The sequence below is a fragment of the Cicer arietinum genome, chromosome 4, assembly GCF_000331145.2.
Source record: "Cicer arietinum cultivar CDC Frontier isolate Library 1 chromosome 4, Cicar.CDCFrontier_v2.0, whole genome shotgun sequence".
Lineage (NCBI taxonomy): Eukaryota > Viridiplantae > Streptophyta > Magnoliopsida > Fabales > Fabaceae > Cicer > Cicer arietinum.
In genome coordinates this window covers 58,994,718-59,014,664 of record NC_021163.2, presented here as the reverse complement: position 1 = coordinate 59,014,664, position 19,947 = coordinate 58,994,718, and the positions used below count along the sequence as shown (strand labels likewise).

At 31.2% G+C, this 19,947-nt stretch overlaps 3 protein-coding genes across 4 annotated transcripts in view; 1 reads left to right on the top strand and 2 right to left on the bottom strand.

Moving 5' to 3' along the window:
* The window catches only part of LOC101508136 (uncharacterized), a 24,295-nt gene extending 18,125 nt beyond the window's left edge, over positions 1 to 6,170 (top strand). The window contains exons 16-23 of the mRNA XM_004498503.4: positions 113 to 220; positions 381 to 457; positions 1,583 to 1,666; positions 3,019 to 3,130; positions 3,231 to 3,320; positions 4,149 to 4,214; positions 4,565 to 4,660; positions 5,616 to 6,170. Coding sequence (XP_004498560.1) covers positions 113 to 220; positions 381 to 457; positions 1,583 to 1,666; positions 3,019 to 3,130; positions 3,231 to 3,320; positions 4,149 to 4,214; positions 4,565 to 4,660; positions 5,616 to 5,735 — 753 coding nt within the window. The 3' untranslated portion in view covers positions 5,736 to 6,170. The remainder of the gene's footprint in view (positions 1 to 112; positions 221 to 380; positions 458 to 1,582; positions 1,667 to 3,018; positions 3,131 to 3,230; positions 3,321 to 4,148; positions 4,215 to 4,564; positions 4,661 to 5,615) is intronic.
* Positions 6,171 to 6,907: 737 nt separating this feature from the next.
* On the bottom strand, positions 6,908 to 13,298 carry LOC101507817 (U-box domain-containing protein 52-like). Of its 2 annotated transcripts, none has more exons than XM_027333471.2 (10): positions 12,814 to 13,298; positions 12,612 to 12,721; positions 12,369 to 12,523; positions 11,914 to 12,125; positions 11,581 to 11,641; positions 10,547 to 10,862; positions 9,994 to 10,095; positions 9,246 to 9,674; positions 8,147 to 8,902; positions 6,908 to 7,284 (listed from the first exon to the last, which is right to left on the bottom strand). In XM_027333471.2, exons 1-10 carry the CDS (start codon positions 12,998 to 13,000, stop codon positions 7,219 to 7,221), a joined length of 2,394 nt encoding a protein of 797 aa, XP_027189272.1. In that variant the 5' UTR covers positions 13,001 to 13,298; the 3' UTR covers positions 6,908 to 7,218. The 2 variants fall into 2 exon arrangements, with proteins under 2 accessions (XP_027189272.1, XP_027189273.1); XM_027333472.2 differs by having other exon boundaries at positions 12,402 to 12,523.
* Positions 13,299 to 13,809: 511 nt separating this feature from the next.
* LOC101494687 (pollen receptor-like kinase 5) lies at positions 13,810 to 17,625 on the bottom strand. Its single transcript, XM_004498641.3, has 3 exons — positions 16,867 to 17,625; positions 14,972 to 15,622; positions 13,810 to 14,647 (listed from the first exon to the last, which is right to left on the bottom strand). The coding sequence occupies exons 1-3, from the start codon at positions 17,504 to 17,506 to the stop codon at positions 13,941 to 13,943; spliced, it is 1,998 nt and encodes a 665-aa protein (XP_004498698.1). The 5' UTR covers positions 17,507 to 17,625; the 3' UTR covers positions 13,810 to 13,940.
* Between the last annotated feature and the right edge of the window lie 2,322 nt (positions 17,626 to 19,947).

Below are 19,947 nucleotides of genomic sequence, written 5' to 3'. Positions count from 1 at the left end.
CTTTCCCCACATTTTTAAGTTGATTTCTTGGCCTACTTTCTGAGCTAGTTGGTCATTGCTATTTGCCTACCACTTTTTTTTTCATAAAAAATATCTATCATTTTTTATTCAGCTTGATAATGTTTCTGCTGGAATAACCAAATGGAAAGGCCTCCTTGGAGATTATTGGACGCGGTTTAAATCATATTGTGAGCGCACTTCTAATGTTCATATTCATCAGGTGTGACTTTTCTCTTCTTTGCTCAATGCTTGGCGTTTTCAGTTCTCAAATTGTATTTGTATGTTGGCATATGCTGTTAGTGACTATGATAGCATCGAAACAAAACGTGTAGCATATTTTTTTAACTTATGTACTCATGAAATGATTTTTATACTTACAGGTTGAGAAGATGCTAGAAAAAAAATTTGTGGATTATTTATTTGGTTCTCTTCCAGATAAGAGCAGGGTGTGTCCAAGGTAAGTTATGTCTTATTATGGGTGGAAATAATTGAATATCATGTACATGATGGAGGTTTGTAGGCCTCATAATGTTTCTTACTCTGTTTTGTAACTATTTCTTTTTGGAATTTTTTTTTTTGGATTTTTGTAGTGTGGCTTTTCCCTCTAGATTTACCACTAGTTTTGTGAGAAGGAAAGAAGTCACATTGCCAATCTTTTCCACTTGTTGGTGTATATAATTGGAGCATATTTCTTGTATCTTTCTGGAAATTAAAGAGTTTAATTCTCGCCACTTGCAGTCTTGACAGTAAAGTTGACTTTAAGCTCAACATAAAATTGGTATAGCTCAACTAGTAGTAAGATTCTAAGAATCGATGTACTTAAGCTCGAGGTACATGGTTCGAATCGCACACAAGAAAAAAACTCACTTAGGGGGTGACAAGTCCACGGGCATCAATTATGGTTGTTCAGCCCAGTCAGACTTCTCCACTAGGTTCAATGTTGACCACAGGGCTGAGCTATAGTATAACTGTTACTCATGGTCTTCTCACCCCTCCACATGAATTTTTGCCTTCTGTGAGATTCAAATTCGAACCGCTAGATGGGGATTGAATGGTGGTGCATGTAACAAGAATAACTTGGATAACTATTTTGGGCCGTATTATTTGGCTTCTTCTTCGAGTTGTTTTTAGATATAGATGGACTCGTGGCATGCCATTTCTAACAGTGGGCTTCGATATAAAGCTTCATTAGTGTGCCACACCCTCACAATGCAATCATGTTATGTCTAATTTTGCCACACTTTTGCGGTAAAAGAGATAATAACAAGATAGGTGTGTGTACCCTGCTGTCAAAGTGTTAAGTTTAAGAATTTAAATACTTATTGGTTATGAAACATTGTTGGCTTTCCATCATCCACTACTGTTTTAAATCCACAGTAAATGGTATTTGTTGACCCTGAGGAACATAAACTAGATGAACTCATCTTGTAATGTTGTAGTTATACTGAGGTGAATTTTGTGCTGTCAATGTGATTATGCTCATTTTTGTGTGTGTAGAAATTGATGTGTTGATTGCATTCGTTATATAGCCGATTTGTTTGTCAGATGTTCTCTTGATAAATTTTGATTTGACTTGTTTCAGTTGTATGGAAGGCACACTGATATTTAAAGTAAGTAGATTTGGTGCTGGCTACTTTATAGGCTGTGATCAACATCCGAGGTGCAAGTAAGTATTATACTACATATTTGTTTAGTAAGTTCTAAGTTATAGCTTTACTGTTGTGTGAAAATGCTGAACTTGTATGTTTCTTTACACATTTGGAAAAAGAATGGTGGTGGTTAATTATGTTTTCCCTTTCAATGCAAAGAAATCATAGTTTCTGAACAGTTTGATTCTTATGATACTAATAAATACTGAGGTCCAACTTAAATAGTCAGAGGGTCCAGTAGCAGGTACTTTTCATTTAAGTAGAAGTAGAAGAGTAAATGAATTGTAATGTTACTTTACTAGATTAGCAAGAACACTAACTCTAGCTTTTAGCTGTGTGAAAATTGGAAGTCAAACCATACCACAAGTCATATGATTCAAGTATCTTGGGTCTATCATACAAAATAACATGCAATGTTGTCAAATTCAAAATCATACGTAGCATCAGGAGGGAGGAAATTGTAACGTAGAGGATCGTGACACTGATTGTATTGTAAGATCCTACCTAAAATCCAATCCAATCCTCTGAAAACAGAGTCGCCATTAAACTTGATGAGAAGAATTTTTTGTCATGAAAACAGCACATCAAAATCTGGACAAGAAAACAGCATAGCAAAACATTTAACATCGAATGGAACAGACCAAAACAAACTGAAAACAAAAAATACAAATACCTTTTACAAAAAAATTATAGAATCTCGCCTGTGATTTGGGTTTATGTTGAGAAGAGTGAAGAAATGTGGAGGCCTGTTAAGGAGTATAGAGTAGAAGGAGAATTGTCCAATAGAAGTAGAGGCCAATAAAATTACAGCCTATAGGCCACGACAAGTTATTTAGAAGGTAGATGGATAATCGTTCAATTGAAGTAAATGTCAATAAAACTACAGGCCAAGCCAATCTATTTAAAAGGGTTTAATTTTAAATACATGATTCCCAAAAGGACATTATTGTGTCATTTGATGCATATAACAGAGCTTTGGAAAATGCTTTTGTTGTTGCTACTTGCTACTATGCTTTTCTTATGAGCAGTCATGTATTGTAAGCATAACTTTGATCCTACATGCTACTTTTGTTTGGTGAAACCTCTGTTTTGAACTGATTGCTTTTTATGCTAATGCATTAATTAGTATTTTTTGGTGATTTAAAGCATTCATTTATTATATTCCATTACACCTAAAACGATATGGACATTAGATATGTTATGTATGCAATAGTTTATGTTCTCTTGAAATAGGGGATATGCTTATGTTAATTTCGAAACTTATATTTTTCTTGCGCTCATTACTGCATTTTTTGCATTGTAAAATACTTCTTTGTTGGAAATTACAAATATATCCATTATGACTGATACTTGTGATTGCTGAAAACAGGTACATTGCTAAAACATTGTATGGTGATGAGGAGGAGGAAGAGACACCTCATCTAAACATTGTGATGGAGGAACCAAAACTCCTAGGTTTTAATAGTGGTTCAAATGAAAAGGTTTGCTTAATCTAGGTTTTAATAGTTGTAATTGAATGGTGTAATTTGACTTGTTTGGACTGCTAAATATTGTTTATAATTGGCAATTCTTCTCCCTCAGATCCTTTTGAAAAGTGGTCCTTATGGAGTCTATGTTCAGCTCGGAGAAGACAAGAAGGGATACACACCTAAAAGAGTCTCTGTTCCTCATGTATGTCACACTGGCATTTTCAACTCTTTTGAGGCAATTTGTTATTTTTTTTTTTTAGGCCATGAATGTGAGGTATTATAATTATAATAGTTTGCATCTGTGACATGGAGAATTGTCTCCCATATTTCTTGCATGCCCACATATTATGCAGTGTTCTAATATTATTACAAGACATATACATTTCCTTGAATGATGGAATTTGTAAGACTTGTGGAAATTAGAGAGGTCATCTTGGTATAAATTAATTGCAGTCCAAGTATGTAGTCTTGTTACTTGACAAAAAGGAGAATGTGAGTGTAACGACTTCAAAAAATGGTAATGCAGTCTGCTTGATAATAATTGAAAGTAAGCTCGAAAGTGATTCAATTTTACAAACCAAATTTAGCTATTATTTTACTGTTTATATTGTTGCTTAACTATACTCTATCTTTTGAGTCATCTTCTATTTGTATTAATGATGATGATGTCATGTAGTAAGGGGGGCATTTTTTTTTCAGGGTGACAAGGATCATCTTTTTTGTCTAAAATTATCTTTTCTCGACCCTGATTGTTGAAATGAAATTTCAAATTTGGTAGAATTATATTCAAAGATTATGATGAATAGTGTGGCTGTTGTTTTTGTCAATTGTTCATGAAGTCCTCTCCCCTTTTTGAATGTGGCTCCTGAGTTTGTTTGCTGTGCACGCATTTGTGCAATTACTGGTATGGTTGATGCATTGTCTGTTTTCAAGGATCATGGGTAAAAGAGCAAATTGTGCGAGTATGACCAATTATTATATTATACCTTCCATTAAAAGGAAAGAAGTCATAGATTTTGGGTTGTTTCAGGTCAAGGATTTGGACTCTGTCACCCTTGAAGATGCACTTGCATTGCTACAATATCCATTGACATTGGTATGTTTCTAAATTATAGTTGAGCTACTTATTGTGTTGACTTTGCAGGTCAAGTTTTGAATGCTGAGTTTAGGATGAAATAGTTGGTTTTTTTGTGTTGGACTTTTGATATATATAGTTGTGTTGTAAGACTATTTTGGTTTAGTAATATCTTATGAATCAGATAAGGACAAGGCAAACTTTCAATCAAATGAAGGACATTTTTTATTTTTTTATTTATTTTCAGGTTGCAAAATGTTAACTGTTAGTATAAATATAATTATTGCTCACTGAAGTTAATAAATCTTCTGTCTCTCCCTCTGTGTGGTGCTTTTTAGTCATTTCACTATTAATGTTTTCTTCTTGATTAGGGTACGCATCCCAAGGATGGACAGCCTGTCATATTAAAGGTTGCAAAGGTTGGCTATTCTATTAGACATCGACATACAATTGCATCTGTTCCTAAGGTAATATTGTAGTTTCATTCTTTATGTCAAGATTTTATTTCCTTCCTGTCTTTGTAACTTTAATTCATGTCCTTTCTTTTGGAGCATATTCTTGGATGAAAATAGGCATGGAAACCGGCCAGGCCAAAGCCTTGACTGAAAATGAAATGAGGCCTGTTATATAGTGGGTTGGGTTGGGGGGTTAGGGTTTAACCTGGGTAATGAGATACATTGTTTGCAGGTTTGCATGGGATGACAATTAGGAGGAAGATTTTCCTGTCATATATTATGCAGTTTGAGAGTGAGCTATATCTGTTATAAAGGCCGTGGATAATGAAGGTTGGATAGTGAGGGAATGATGTGGGCAGAACCAGAGCAATGGCATGAATAGAGGAAGCAAGAGATGACTAGATTAACGTTAGGGAAATAATCCTAGATAAGGGAATCTCAACTGATTATAGACGACATCATTTGAAATGAATATTTTGCCATTGGTATATCCATGCACTTATACCCTCTATAGATAAATAGTCTAAGACCATGCACTCCTGAGCGGTGATGAGACCATATGTGAGGGTTATAATGTCTGAGATAAGGATAACATACACAACCAAATATTTTCAGAAATTTATAATGTGGGGATGAGATAATTTGCGAGAGAAATAGGGTCTGAGACAGGGATAACATGACAATCCAATACTTTCAGAAATTTATTAATTTGAGAGTTGTGTATTTTTCTATCATCTGATCCATCTTGACCAACTATGAATAACTGTGATGTTAGTGCTAAACAGTAGTTCAATTGATTACCACTTTCATCTGATAAAAAAAATTATTTTATTTATTTTAATTTGGCCAATAACACCCTTGTGTTCACTACTTATGACTTACAAAGTTGTATGTGCACCAATTTAATAACCAATTAGTCTTAACTGGGTATGTTCCATGACTTGCCCCCCTCTAAATTGGTATACAGAATATGAAGCCAGGTGATATCACCTTGGAAAAGGCCCTTGAACTTTTATCAGGTAAGGATGTGAGACGTTGTGGTCGGCCCAAAAACAAGCCCAGAGTTGAAGCTATTGAAGCTTACTAAGATTTTGACCTGGATAATTTGCACGAGCGCGGAGTTTTTACGTGATTGACATTAACTTATGCCTGAAGAAACTAGCTATGTTCAACAATACAGCAACCAAGAGTTGCAACACCCAGTCCCAGATGAGTTAGTGAAGATTCTTTTATGGAGCCAAATGAAGATTCTTCTATGGAGCCAAATGTATACCAGTAATGTAGTTTCTTATGAATTTTGTTCCATGTCTCTTTTTTTGGCTAACTGTGTATATAGGCTGGCCAATCCGATTTATTTGATAGAATTATAATTTTCCTTTTGTTGTACTATATGCTGACTTATAGGCAACTCCCTGAGCGCTGATATTTTGTTTGGCCAAAGGGTTGATATTCTTTTAGCCTTAATTTATATTTTAAGGAGATTCACCGCAAATTCACAATAAAGTCGATAAGTTATGTTGCCTGTTGACTTGACTTCAGTCTTTCCTTCTATTTTCACCCTTTTTTCTACTAGGTTTAAAGGTTATTTTATTAAAAAAAGTTTTAGAATGCATTTTGGTCCTATATTATTTATTCCGAATTTTAAGTCCTTTAAATTTGAAAAATGTCAGGCAATTTAGAGGATTCAGAGCTGCTGAATTACTCATTTTAAAACTAAACACGATCAGAATAATTGATTTGATCAAATAGGCATTACTTTCAGTCCAATTTATTTTATAAATGTTTAAAAAATATCTTAAAAAATATTTAAAATTTGTGATGTATATTATAGATATAGTAGAATTTAAACTATATTTGTAATACTTCAATGGGATGCCGCATTGATGGTATGAAAAGGTGTTACACATTTATCCAATTATAATTCATTATGATATCACTTTATTAAACCACTGTCTAAAATATCTCAATAAGTACATGTAAATATAGTTGTCACTGTCAAAACAGTGATTAAAACTCTATTTTCGTTCTACATGATTATTATGAATGTAAATTATTATATTAGTATGCTAATTTATTTTTTGATTCTTCTACATGGAATTATTGTTACTTTATACTAAGGAGAATTTAAAAATATTAATTTAATCATGATTTATTTCATCACAAACATAGCAGGTTGCCATAAGGTCTGTAGCATAATGGCACAAAGTGGATATTCGGTCTCTATTTTCATTCCCCAACCTAATCTAAAAAATGTAGAGGGAGGGAGAGAACTATAGTACATTTTTTTTACTGTTATAGTATGTTAACAAACATACAATGTAACATGGTTGGCTTCAAATATCCCAAATATACAGGCAGTCAATCCCTAAAGAGACTTGGTGTAACTTGACTGAACATTCTTAGACTATGACTATATTGCTTTTGCAATCTAAATTAATGAAAAAAATAAATAAAATCAATTCACATGCACAAATTGAGTAATGAAGGCATGCTATATACATTACAATACATACATACATATCAATTAACCTAAGTATACTTTACACTTGGATAGTTCTTGTCTTGACCTATCATAGGGGGCTTGATGTATTTCTTGTGCTGTCCCCAGAATAAGGAAGTGGAGAACTTGATCCATCCTACAAAACACATCAGCCAACAACTTCAATGTTCTCATAAACAAGAGTGGTTCTTTGCATGAGCACATACCTAGAAGGGTTCTAATTTCTTAAGAAGATACGCAGTCAAGCAATCTTTACACATGATTGAAGATCGGATGACTCATATTATGACTTCACTGAATCAATTTTAAAATACATCTTCAAATATGAGCCCTCCAATTTTCATTTAATAACATTCACAATTGCGTCATTGTAGGGGATTCGAATTGTGTTTCAGTCTAGTTGTCATAATTAAATAAAAGTTACAAAATACATTAAGATTTGTTTAGGAGAGGGTTCTAGGAAATAGTTCTAGTAAATTTTTCCCTTGCCAAGGGAAAGGGAAAGAATTTAAAGAATTTTCCAAAACCCTGAAAAATCCTCCCATACTCCATTTTTTGAAGTTAGTTCCACATTGAGAACAGTAACGTAATTATTTTAATTGTTTGTATTTATAGATACTCCTCTAGCAAGAATCTGAGTCTTGCATAAACATTGAGGGAAGTGTCTATAATGTTTATAAGTAAAAGTACAATTAAAAAGACAGCAATGTACTTATTGAAGTTATGTTGATATTATCTCAATAAACTATATTTATGTTTATTAAAACTGTGCTCATGCAAGAATGTTTTAGAGAACTTACGAAAACAACTGATGACCATAAACTCTTTAGGATAGCTTACGAAAAACAACTTATGGTAATATAAAAACAGTTTGACTTTACTTCATCTTTTGTTATAGAAATAATTTATGCATAAGCACTTACTTAATAAACGCTTATGCTATAATCGTTGAATTAAGTTGTTTATCCAAACAAGACTAGTTATTAAAAGAAACTTACCATCTGAAGAGAGACTTGGCTCTGAGTGGAAGGACTAATAAAACCACTAAACAATGAATGATTATCATTATTTTCAGCAAGTTCTCTTAACCTATTAAGTTCTGGCATAACCTCTTTACCAAGATCAGGTCTATCTTTCCTCCTTAACTCAGCACACTTTATAGCCATCTCTGCAAATCCCAAAGCCTCTTCAACTGGCCAATCTGTCAATCTTGGATCCAACATCTCACCAAATGTTCCCTTCTCAATTGATTTACCAACATGATGTGTTAATCCCATTGGTGGTCTTGCTGTCAAAATTTGCAAGAAAATTATCCCAAGTGAGTAAATATCAGATTTCACTCCCAACATTCCTGTCTGTTGATACTCAGGATCAATGTAACAGAATGTTCCGGCAGCCGATGTCATTCGGTATTGCGTCACGTTGTCAGCTACCGACGGAGGTACTAGTCTTGCCAAACCAACATCACTGATTTTAGCAACATAGTTTCTGTCAAGTAAGATGTTTGCTGGTTTAAGGTCTCTATGGACTAATGGCTCAGGTTTTGTTTGGTGGAGGAATAATAAGCCAGTTCCAATTTCAGCTGCAATTTTGAACCTTAACTGCCAAGGTAATGGTGGAGAGTCTCCTCTACAAAAGAGACAATCATCTAAACTTCCATTCGCCATGTGCTCGTAAACGAGGCAGCCATACTCCGGACAGGCTCCTAGGAGGAGAACCATGTTTGGATGCCTAATGCAACTCAATACCTCAACCTGCAACGCAAGTATGATTTCAACTCATGGTAACAAAATTGTGAAATTCTATACAGTTCACAATTAAGTCAGTGTTGTCAAATAGTTGCTATAGTAGAGTCAGGAGGCTCCTGCATAGCAGCATTTGAACAAATCAGAGTTGTTTTGCGATACACTAATTAGTACAAAATATTATCAAATAGCAGCTAGCACTATAGTGCTGTAGCGTAATGGAATTTAAACAAAATGTTATTTTTCACAATCTGCATTTGACAACAGTGAAGTGTATCTATCCTCCAAAAACTAAAGTTTCACTAGACACTTTAATTGCTTATATGGTTATAGAGTTTTATTATCTGGTTACCTCTCGTTGAAATTGCGACCTTCCTTGTGCTGCATCGGGACGAAGAACCTTAACAGCAACTGGTGTATGGTCCAGAAGACATTTATAAACAGGACCATAACCTCCTTCTCCAATCTTAAGAGACTCGGCGAAAAAATTCGTCGCAGCCTCAATCTCCTCGATCGCATACCTTCTATACCTCACATCGTTATTTGTCAAAGCATCAACTACTTTTCTTTTCTCTTCTGCTTCTCTTAGAGCTTTCATTTCTGCATTTATTCTCTTCTGTGCTTCAAGTTCTGCAATCCTCTTTTGTGCTTCAGCAGCCTCCATGGCTGCTTTTGATTTTGCCTTTTCCTTTTCTGCTATAGCCAATGCATTTTCTTCAGCCATCCTTGCTTCCTCCAATCTTCTCTCTTCATCTATTTTCCAACGTTGGAGTTCAACCGCCTGTGATGCATAACATGTCATATTATAAAACCAAAATAAATGTTGTGCTTTTTTATATGTAAATAAGGGACTTGGATTCCATGTAGTCGGAGTATGACTTCAGGGAATCCATTTATGTAAATAAGGTATAATCAAGTGATTGGACTCAAGTGACTAAGTGAAGGGTAAATTGTTCGGGAAAGCCCGAGTTCAAACTCTAGATGAAATAGTTTTTTACCGGACTTTACTTACCTCCTGATCAAACTGTAGATTACCAGGGCCTGGGAACCGGAGGGTTTAGACAAAAAAAAAATGTAAAAAAGGTATCAATTTTTCATACCTTTTGTTGTGCTGTGAGTGCTTCTTTACAAGCTGTGCTATACATTTCCATTGTTTGCTTTAGCTCCAACTTCAGTCTCCTCATTTCAGCTTCAACATCATCCTATACTTGCAGCACATGATTATCCACAAGTTAGTAGCAATAAAAAACAAAAGCACTTTATTTGTATCATTACATAAATACTTTTCTGAGCAACTGAAATATTTAAATTTGTGATCATTGGAGTTTAGTTTGAGTTTTCTGTTTTTATTTCTTATTTACCCTTTTAGTTACAAATTTGTCATCTTTGTTTCAATGTTTTGTATCTGAAACAAACACAGTCTTTGACAACAAGAAGCAAAGTGAAAAACAAGATGAAAGAATTATAACCAAAAGCAAAAGCCAAAAATAAAAAAAATAAAAACATTTTTCAGTATTGTTAATAGTTGTTTGTTCAAATTGCGCTACGCTACAACGCTATAATTTATAAGACTATTATAGCCGCTATTTCATAATACTTTATACTAAATGGCGAATTGCAAAACAAAAGTGCAAATTAGCTGGTTGTCCTTACCATATTTTGTGATGCACAAGAAGATAGTCCATCACTGTCATGTGAGAAAGATGAGAAATCAGGAGTGCCAATATCAATAGACCTTCTTCCATAATGCATTGATTCAAAGCTATAGCTAAGATTTCCATCTGTATCTGAGCTATATGATAGTCTAGGGTTTGAAAAGCTTGACTCTGAGTTATTGTTGTTGTTATACATGGAAGGAAACAAACGATCTGTACTTGGTCTTCCTGAGCTTATAAAGGTTATGTCAGTATCTTGCATAGAAAGGTCTCCATATGACTTGTCATCTGGACGTTTCCTAGTGAATGGTGACCTGTTTCCAATACCATTTTTGCTTTTAGATTATTATTATTATAAAGTAATGTTACTTTTGCATGCATGCAAATTCAAGATTCACTCATTAGTCCTATATTCAGTGTCTTATTGTTTTGGATGAAGATGTTGTGTCATAGTCTTTATGATCAGCTAATTGCTCTTAGTATTTCCCGAACTCACCATCAATATCATTTACCAAGAATGAAAAAAAAAAATGAAAATGTCCTAAACTACCATTTACTTGCTAACACCTATCATCAAAACTTTTTAATTTTTCACCCTCAAAACTATGCTAATTCCTCAATCAAATCCTCAGTCAAAGCTCTTTTTAAAATACTTTATTTGAATTTATCTACCGGTATAAATATTTTTGAAATCATTTTAAAAGTATATATATATGAGCGCTTGTATATAAGCGTTTAAATAAGATGTTTATCTAAAGAGACTCTAATCTAATTTAATTCCACGGCCATTTTTTCTACTTTGTCAACTCAATTAGTAATATTGAATTTTTTTTAATATTTAAAGGTTGAAGATTATTCTTTAAACTAAAGTAAAATCTCATTCTTCATGCAAGCATTATAAAGTGGTCCTAATGCTCTTTTGCCTTTTCAAATATATAAAAGAAATAAATTTGCTATGTGGTTACAATGCCATATATGCCTATGTCTTTACATATTATGAAATCAAACTTAATAATAATTAATGTGACAAACCTGAATGATTCTGTCCCTTCTTGTGATCTACGGGGTCCTTCAAATGACCTTCTCTCATTTGCTAATTATATAGACAAAATTGACAATAAGTAGCATATAAAAAAATGCAAAACAGTTTAATTTTTAAACACCGTTAATATAAAAAAATTTACTCTAAACATCATAATCAATCATATCTGTAACTTTAAAACTAGTTATGTTAAAAGTCAAACATTTTTAATAATCTGACAATTATGATTGATTGACAGTATGAATTTTTTTTTCACATTAACAATGTATATATATTAAATTCAATTGTAAAAGTATATAAGATTATTAAAGATTAAATGTAACCTCTAACACTATTAGCCAGTGGCAAACGATGGTCTGATTGGTCTGATCTTGAACTAGCTTGACTAAGTTGAGTTTGTAAAGGGGAAAATGCAGGAGCAGTTCTTGAAGCAGATCTCATGGAATGAATTTTTCCTTTAGCAACAATATATACTGTACAAAAATCTGGTGCACCTTTTGATACTGTTCCTGGAATATCTACTACCTTGAATTTTCTGATACCAAAAACTTAACTTAATAAATTCAATATGTATATGTATATACTGTCGGTGTAAAAAATTTTAAATTATCGTTAAATCACAGTCATTTATATGTGTAACATTAGAATTAGTAGTTATGATTAAAATCAAATATTTATAAAAATGATAATTATGATTCACATCAGTGTAAACATATGTTTGTAACTATAATTCATTGACATGATGAGAATTGTTTTTATTGACACTTAAAATTTACACCTGATGGGATGAAAAAGGGAGGCAGAGGAATACTTGAGAAAACTACTTTTGGATGAAGAGCCTATAACCAAATGCTCAATTGCTGATTGAGAAGTATATTCAATTAAAGCTTTGGATACATCTCCATGTTCTAATACAATGTCCTTGCATTGTATCTGTGGAACAAATAAAATATACAAGAATTGTAAAATTAAAAAAAAAAGTTTCATTTGTTATTTAAATTAACAAAAAAAAAAAACTTACATCTTTTCGTGCACAAAAGACACGATATGGACGGAAAATTTCTTTGGTTTGATCATCAGGATCTTTGCACAACATTGAACACTGATCAATAAGACTATTCATCCCTGCTTCTGCAACGATGGAAGCAAACAAACATATGTTGTAATAGTTGATAGATGAAAAGTTGAATAAAATGAGGTTTAATAGGAATAATAATACTCACTTGGAGTGGCAATAGAAGATGGTGTTTTAACATTGACATGGATGAGAACAACAGTTGAACCTTTTGTGAGGAGATGATCAATAGCCCATTTAAGTGCATTTTGACTCCCTTTATCTGTATCTATTGCCACTGCCACTATTCCATTCACCCCATCCTTCTTGTCCCATGGATTCTTTTGTAACCACATTCCTCTAACTTCCTTAATTCTCTTTTACAATTAAACACCTCTTGCAACTTTTTTTTTCTCTTTCAAACCAAGTATATTTCTTTGTGATTTTCTCTATCAAAGAATGACACTTCTAAAGGTTTTTTATTTTATTTTATTTTATTTTTTCTTTCTTGTTTCGCTTCATGTTTTCAAGAACAATGCATGACAAATTTCATTCCTTTGAACATTTCCTCTGTCCCTCTATATGAACACCGAGAGACAAAGGACTTTAATGATTGATTGATTTGTCTACTTTTATTTCTTTGTTATTTGGTGTTTGAAGCAATGAATAACAAAAACAATAACAAATAATTAGTCCTTTTAACATTAACCACTTTTAATTTGTGTACTTTATTCTTTGTTTCTTTTAATTAGGTTCCTTTTATCTAGCTTGAGCTTTTCAAGGAGGTAACAATCACACATATTTTGTTCTCTCTCTTTCACCATTAGAGAATTACTAAATTTAACCAACTATCTTTGACTATGTCTCTTTTAAACAAAATAATATAACAAATAAGTACACTTTCCAAAGGAATGAGTACAAACTATAGCACTTAATTTGATTGATATGCATTCATTATTTATTGGATATTTGTAAATTGAGAAGATCTTCTATGCCACAAGTTTATATTAAGGATTTAATTATTTAGTATGCATTAATTATTACATTATTTTATTATTTTATTTTTAAAATATTTTTGCAAACACAAGGGTGCACAAAAAAAAAAGGGTGCTACCAAAGTATACTTATTTAAAATATTTTTATAGAGACTAATGTGTATTTTTTATTTATTAGTCAAAACATAGCTTTTGTTTTAAACTGCAACCTGCAGTTTAAAACCATGTTCAACACTAATTAACATATAATGATCCTAATTAACACTATAAAATGATAACAAGTGAAACAAACTCTACTACCCTATACTACATTCCCAAAGTTATCAACATGTGAATGATCATTAACAGAAAAAGAGAAGTCATCATCAGTGACACCTCTTGAATACAAATCACCATCACTAACATAAGAAAAAGATTCATCTTCACTATTAATATTATCTTTCTCCTTAAGTTCTTCAATCTTAGCCAAAGCCATTTTCCAATCCCATCTTCTCTCAACACTCCATTCACAACAAAACATTCCAATTCTCAAAAGCTTCAACATCTCACCTTCACCAACATTTCTTGTCTTCATCATATCTTTATCAAACACTTCACCTGTCCACTCTTCTCTCACAACTGAATTAACCCATGTTGCCAAATCAGAACCTTGATCACCTTTTCCATGTCTTAGATAATTTGATGGAAACTTTCCTGTTAATAGTTCTAGTATTAAGATTCCAAGACACCAAATATCTGTTTTCTCATTTGGTCTATCAAAGTGTGTGACTTCTGGTGATTTGTAGGATGCCATGAATTGTTGAGCATGATTTTTGTTTGTGATAGGAACAAGTCCATACTCTGTTAAAAGTGGATCAAATGAATTGTTTAGCATTACATTGGAGGATTTTAGATGACCATGTGGTAGGTTTTGTGAAGGGAACTTTTTGTAGAGATGTGATAAGCCTCTTGCTACTCCTTTTATGATTTTTAAACGATTTGACCATGTTAGTATATTTCCATTTCTACCTGCAAAATAAATGTAAAAATTGTTATAAATTTTTTTAGATAGATAAATATAATTTTTTCAGCACAAACACCTCAAATTGAAGATATATCTGGTGTCTGAAACGTGTCATTGCTGACAGTATGAGACACCAACACTTGTTACGTTCAATCACTTTTATCAATTTAAATTACTAGTAGTGTCTAAATGTTAGTGTCGATTATTTTAAAATAAGGAGTCAATTCTACAAATTAATGAAAATAGAGGGACCAGAACTATAATTGAGCCAGTACCTAAACCTAGGAAGTTAGTTGCTATAATTATAAATAAAACATAATGTTGCTTACCATGTAGATGACTAGCCAAGCTACCATTTTCACCAAAATCATAAACCAAAAACTTCTCATCTTTTCTATAGTAGAAAGCAACAAGAGGCAACAAATTAGGATGTGTCAAACTTCCAAGCTTTTTCATGTGTTCAAAAAACTCCACTCTCCCAACATTGTTCATGTGCCTAAATCTCTTTACAACCAAAGTTGGTCCATTCAAAACCATAGCTTTATAAGTTGATCCAAAACTTCCACTTCCAAGCACCTCAGCTGAGGCCCTAAGAAGGCTTTGCAAATCAAAACTACCTTTGTCTTCCCTAACAAAGTTCAATTCACCATGCTCATCACCTTTACTAAATTCACCAGTTAGATCAACATTGGATTGTGTCTCTTTGAGACTTGGTGTCTTTTGAGAGTTTAGTTGTAGGCCTAATATGGGTTGGAGGTGTAAGTTTTGCCGCCGCCGGCCGCGGCGACTTTGGATAAATAAGAGTGATGCTATTGATGCCAATACAATCATAGCTATTACTATGATGACAACTATAAGGATTTTTGTGTGTTTCTTTTGTTTTCCTTGAGATGAAGGAGCTTGGTTGGGATGCACAATTGATTTGGTTGGGGAATTGTTGCATGGATTGCTCAAAGGTTTTCCACATAGGCCTTTGTTGGCTGCATTACACAAGAAAATCATTAGCAAATGACTAATATTTTAGCCATAAAGAAAGGGTCAATGACTCAATAATAATAAAATGAGCTTTAAGGTCAAAGTGTCAAACAACGAGAATTGGTGTAAATCTTAATGTCCATATACATGCAACTTAAAATCCATTTTCATACTAAAAATGTTAGATGAGTTTCCAAATATTTTAAAAATTAGTAAAATACATTATGCAATCTTTTAAATTATACGAAAATAATAAATTAATTATTTATCTTTTTTTTTTTAATAAATTAATTATTTATCTTTCTTTTAATGTCAAGTTTGTCTTTTCTGTTATACCAATGATTTTAATTTCAAACTAATAAAATTGAGATTTCAATTTTGTCAATTTTTTTAACAAACTCGTATAATTCTTAAAAGATTTTGATTGTAATAATCATAAGAATATAATCACTCAATCAAATTCTAAAAAAATAATTAAACAAGAATAATTCGAGTGAGATAAATTTTAAGATTCTTGAAATTAAACAAAAAATTCTTCCAATCTATGTCATGAAATCACATAAAAATTATCTTGTTCTTCATATAATTGATAACAAAACTCATAGTACCATTTTAAAAAACTCTAACTAAAAATGATTGAAATGAGTTTAAGATTAAAAAATAGTTCATAACTTTTACAAATATAAAGAACTAACTTAAAAAAAAAAAAGTTAAATGATCAATTTGATATTTTTAATAACTTAGATGACTACAGAATGTATTTTTCCATAAATTTTTTATCTTTGAGCTTGTATCAGAAGGTGGTTAAGTTTTAGTTTGGCAAAAGGAGTATGCACCAAATCAATTATTGTAAAATTTCAATTGATTAATAATATACAATTTGCTTATCTATATTGTACCATCTTTTATATAGAAAAAGGAAACCCTTCGTTCTAGCTCGTTTTCTCACACATATACTTTGCACGGGTCCTAATGCTAGTTTTAAATGATAAATCTTTGTTATAATATACACTAAGAATAAAACAGTTTGTTTATAATGTTGCATCATATGACACCGTCTCCATCTATCTTTTATAAATAAATAAATAAATAAATAAATAAATAAATAAAAACTAATACTAGTACGTTTTCTTACACATGGGCTCTTATGTTATTTTTAAATAAATTAAACTCAATGTGTTGAGATGCAAGAAATGAAACAACAAAAATCAAGCATGTTGATTAAAAAAAAGAGTGACTCTTCACTTACCAGAAAAAGAGGATGAGGGCTCATTGCTTAAGCTTTGTGGTATTGGACCCTCCAATTGATTATTAGACAAGTCAAATTTTCTAAAACTCTTTTGTTGAAATTCAGGTATATTACCTCCAAAACTATTTCCATGCAAATCCAAATCCAAAAGCTTAGGCAATTTAGCAAGGGAAATAGGTATATGACCATTGAAACCATTTCCTGCCAAAATCACCCTTTTAAGATTTCCCATACCCTCAAAAGCATCATCTAAAATTTCACCTGAAAATTTATTATTGGACAAAAATAATCCCCTTAACTTCACAACCCTTTTGAATTCAGGCATTGGACCCTCAAATGAATTGTTCATGACACTAAAACTAACAAAATTTGATAACTTCAATAATGTGTCTACATCAATTTTACCACCTAGTCCCATGTTTTCTAGTCTCAAACCATAAAAGTTGTTGTTTGTGCATAATAAACCAACCCAATTGCACAAATTAGACTCATCAATCCAATTGTTTAAAGCATTGTTATTGGACAAAAAGCTTCTGAACCTAATCAAAATTTGACCATTTGTGTCACCAAAAATTGGGACAAAATAAATGGTTAGCATAGAGAGCATGAAAAGGCTATAGTATGCTCTTTTATGAGCCATAAGTGTATGAATTACCAAAATTGATCTTTCTAAGAAATTAAATAGATGGAATGAAAAATAAAGAAGAGGATTATTAAGAGATGAAATAGATTGTACATATGCATTGGAAATTAAAATTCAATGGTTTAAACTTTAAAGGGTGACAATGACAAAGTTCTACATGCAAAGAATGAGCTGGTTCATTAGGCCGGCCATATATGAGTGAATTTTTGGACCTTAATTTTTTATTATTTACTTTTGTTTAATACAATATATTATAGTCCCAAAGTTAAGAATTTTACATTATAATCTTAAAAGACAAAGTTTAAATTTCACGTGAGATTGAAAAAGTTGTAAATATATATATATATATTTATATATTCTTTCAGTTTCAAAATATAAGCAAAAATTGATTAACAAAAAGTTAATATATTTATTTCAAAACTTGGACTAAATATATTCAATTTATTTAATCTATTTTTGTTTATATTTTGAGACAGAATCCTATTATATTTTTAGATGTTTTAAAGCTATTTTTCTCGTTAATGAAGAGGATTGTGTTTTCTATTGAATTGTTTGTGAACTTTTTTTGTATGGTATGATTGTTATGTTCTAATGCCAAGTGTGCTTTATTTTATTTTCTTTTTGGATTATTTGGTTTCATTGAAAACATTGATGAGAACTAAGAAATTGACAAAATGAAGCATTAGAATTATCCAATGACTTGAAAGGAACATACATACAAGTATGCAACAATTTGGAATTCCTATGCGAAAAAAACTATGTAGCCTATCGTTTTAGAAAAGACAGCATTTAGAACCTGTCTATGTTGGTTTTAAGAAAGAAAAAAAAAATTATAAAGACTCATTTTCAAATAAAATATTAATTTTTTGTTCGGCTTAAATGCAGATTTAGTTTTTTATTTTAATTGATTCATAATTTTGATCCTTCTATTCTTAATTTTACAATTTTAGTTTATTTATTTTAACTGATTTGTAATTTTGATCCATTCATTTCTAATTTTGCAATTTTGGTCCCTCTATTTCTTAAAATTGAGACATTTTATCCCACATACACATTGTGTCTCTATTTTGATGAGATGACATCATTAGTGTGATTAAGTAGAAGTCATGTTATATTTTGTTGATTTCCAATTAAACAATACATTTTAAATAAAATATTTCATTTTTAGAACCAAATTAAAATATTTAAAATTAACTTAAAAAATTAAAATCAGTAACAATCATACTCATTATTTCTAGAAAAAAAATTGTTTATCAAAAAAGGAATTCAACTTCCCTTCTCGTGATTGTAATTTCTTATTTTTTTATGTTACATAAGATTTTTATTATTATTTAAAATGTTTTATTTAATTTAAAAACAATAGATATTGACATGATTTTCACTTAATCATATTATTTAAGCGACACTATCAAAATTAATAGTCAAATTAATAAGTAGGACAAATTGTCTCAATTTTAAGAAATAGATGGACCAAAATTGCAAAATTATAAATAGATGGACCAAAATTATGAATCAATTAAAATAGTGACCCAAATTACGAAATTAGAAGTTGAGTGACCAAAATTACGAATCAGCTAAAACAAGGGACCAAAATTAAAAATAGAGGGAACAAAATTACGAATCCGTTAAAATAGAGAGACTAAAATTGTATTTAACACTTTTTGTTTTGAAAGATACAATTAAGAATTAGAAATCAATAAAATATAAAATAAGAAGAAAAATATATCTTTTTTTTTATGTAAGGAAAAAATCAAACTAGAACTACTCCTTAAGGAAAGATACTCTCAAAATATATGTAAGTAAAGAAGAAGTAAACTCTATTGACAAGGATTCAACAATCTTTAGAATGTCAAATTGAGAGAATAATTTTTTAGTAATAACATCAGCGCACAATAACAAGATATATTGTTTTACATTTACTAATGAAAATAGTTTTAATTTATTGTTTTTAGCAAAAATGAAAAATTAAAGTTAAAAGGTTCAATTACAATTTTAGTTCATCTATTTTTATTCATTCACGAAATTGGTCTGCCTATTTTAAAAGTTGACTATTTTGATATCTCTTTTTGATTTTTTAACTAAAAAATGATGACGTAAAATATTTTAAATAACGTGACATATGATACGATGATGTAGAATGATTAACACCAATGAAACGCCATAAAAACTTATTTTTCAACTTTAGAAATTTTTCATATTTTTAATTTAATTAATAACATATAAATAACTAATGCATCTTGATGGTTTTATATCATAGAATTGTATATGATATCATTTAAAATATCTAAATCATTATTTTTTAATTCAAAAATATGAAGTAGAGACAAAATTGTCAACTGTCTACTTCTAAAATAAAATAACCGTGAATTGATAATAATAAAGAAATCAAAACTACAATTAATTCAAACTAAAACTATTTGTCAATGTAGTTATATCCA

Coding starts and splice junctions, on each gene's coding strand:
- LOC101507817 (XM_027333471.2), bottom strand. CDS start 13,000: ATGTGGTTACAAAAGAATCCATGGGACAAGAAGGATGGGGTGAATGGA. Junction 11,642..11,913: donor ACTGGCTAATAGTGTTAGAG/GTTACATTTAAT, acceptor CTATATAATTAG/CAAATGAGAGAAGGTCATTT. Junction 7,285..8,146: donor GCCAAGTCTCTCTTCAGATG/GTAAGTTTCTTT, acceptor TGTGTTTTGTAG/GATGGATCAAGTTCTCCACT.
- LOC101494687 (XM_004498641.3), bottom strand. CDS start 17,506: ATGGCTCATAAAAGAGCATACTATAGCCTTTTCATGCTCTCTATGCTA. Junction 15,623..16,866: donor GCCCTCATCCTCTTTTTCTG/GTAAGTGAAGAG, acceptor TGTGTAATGCAG/CCAACAAAGGCCTATGTGGA. Junction 14,648..14,971: donor CTTGGCTAGTCATCTACATG/GTAAGCAACATT, acceptor TTTATTTTGCAG/GTAGAAATGGAAATATACTA.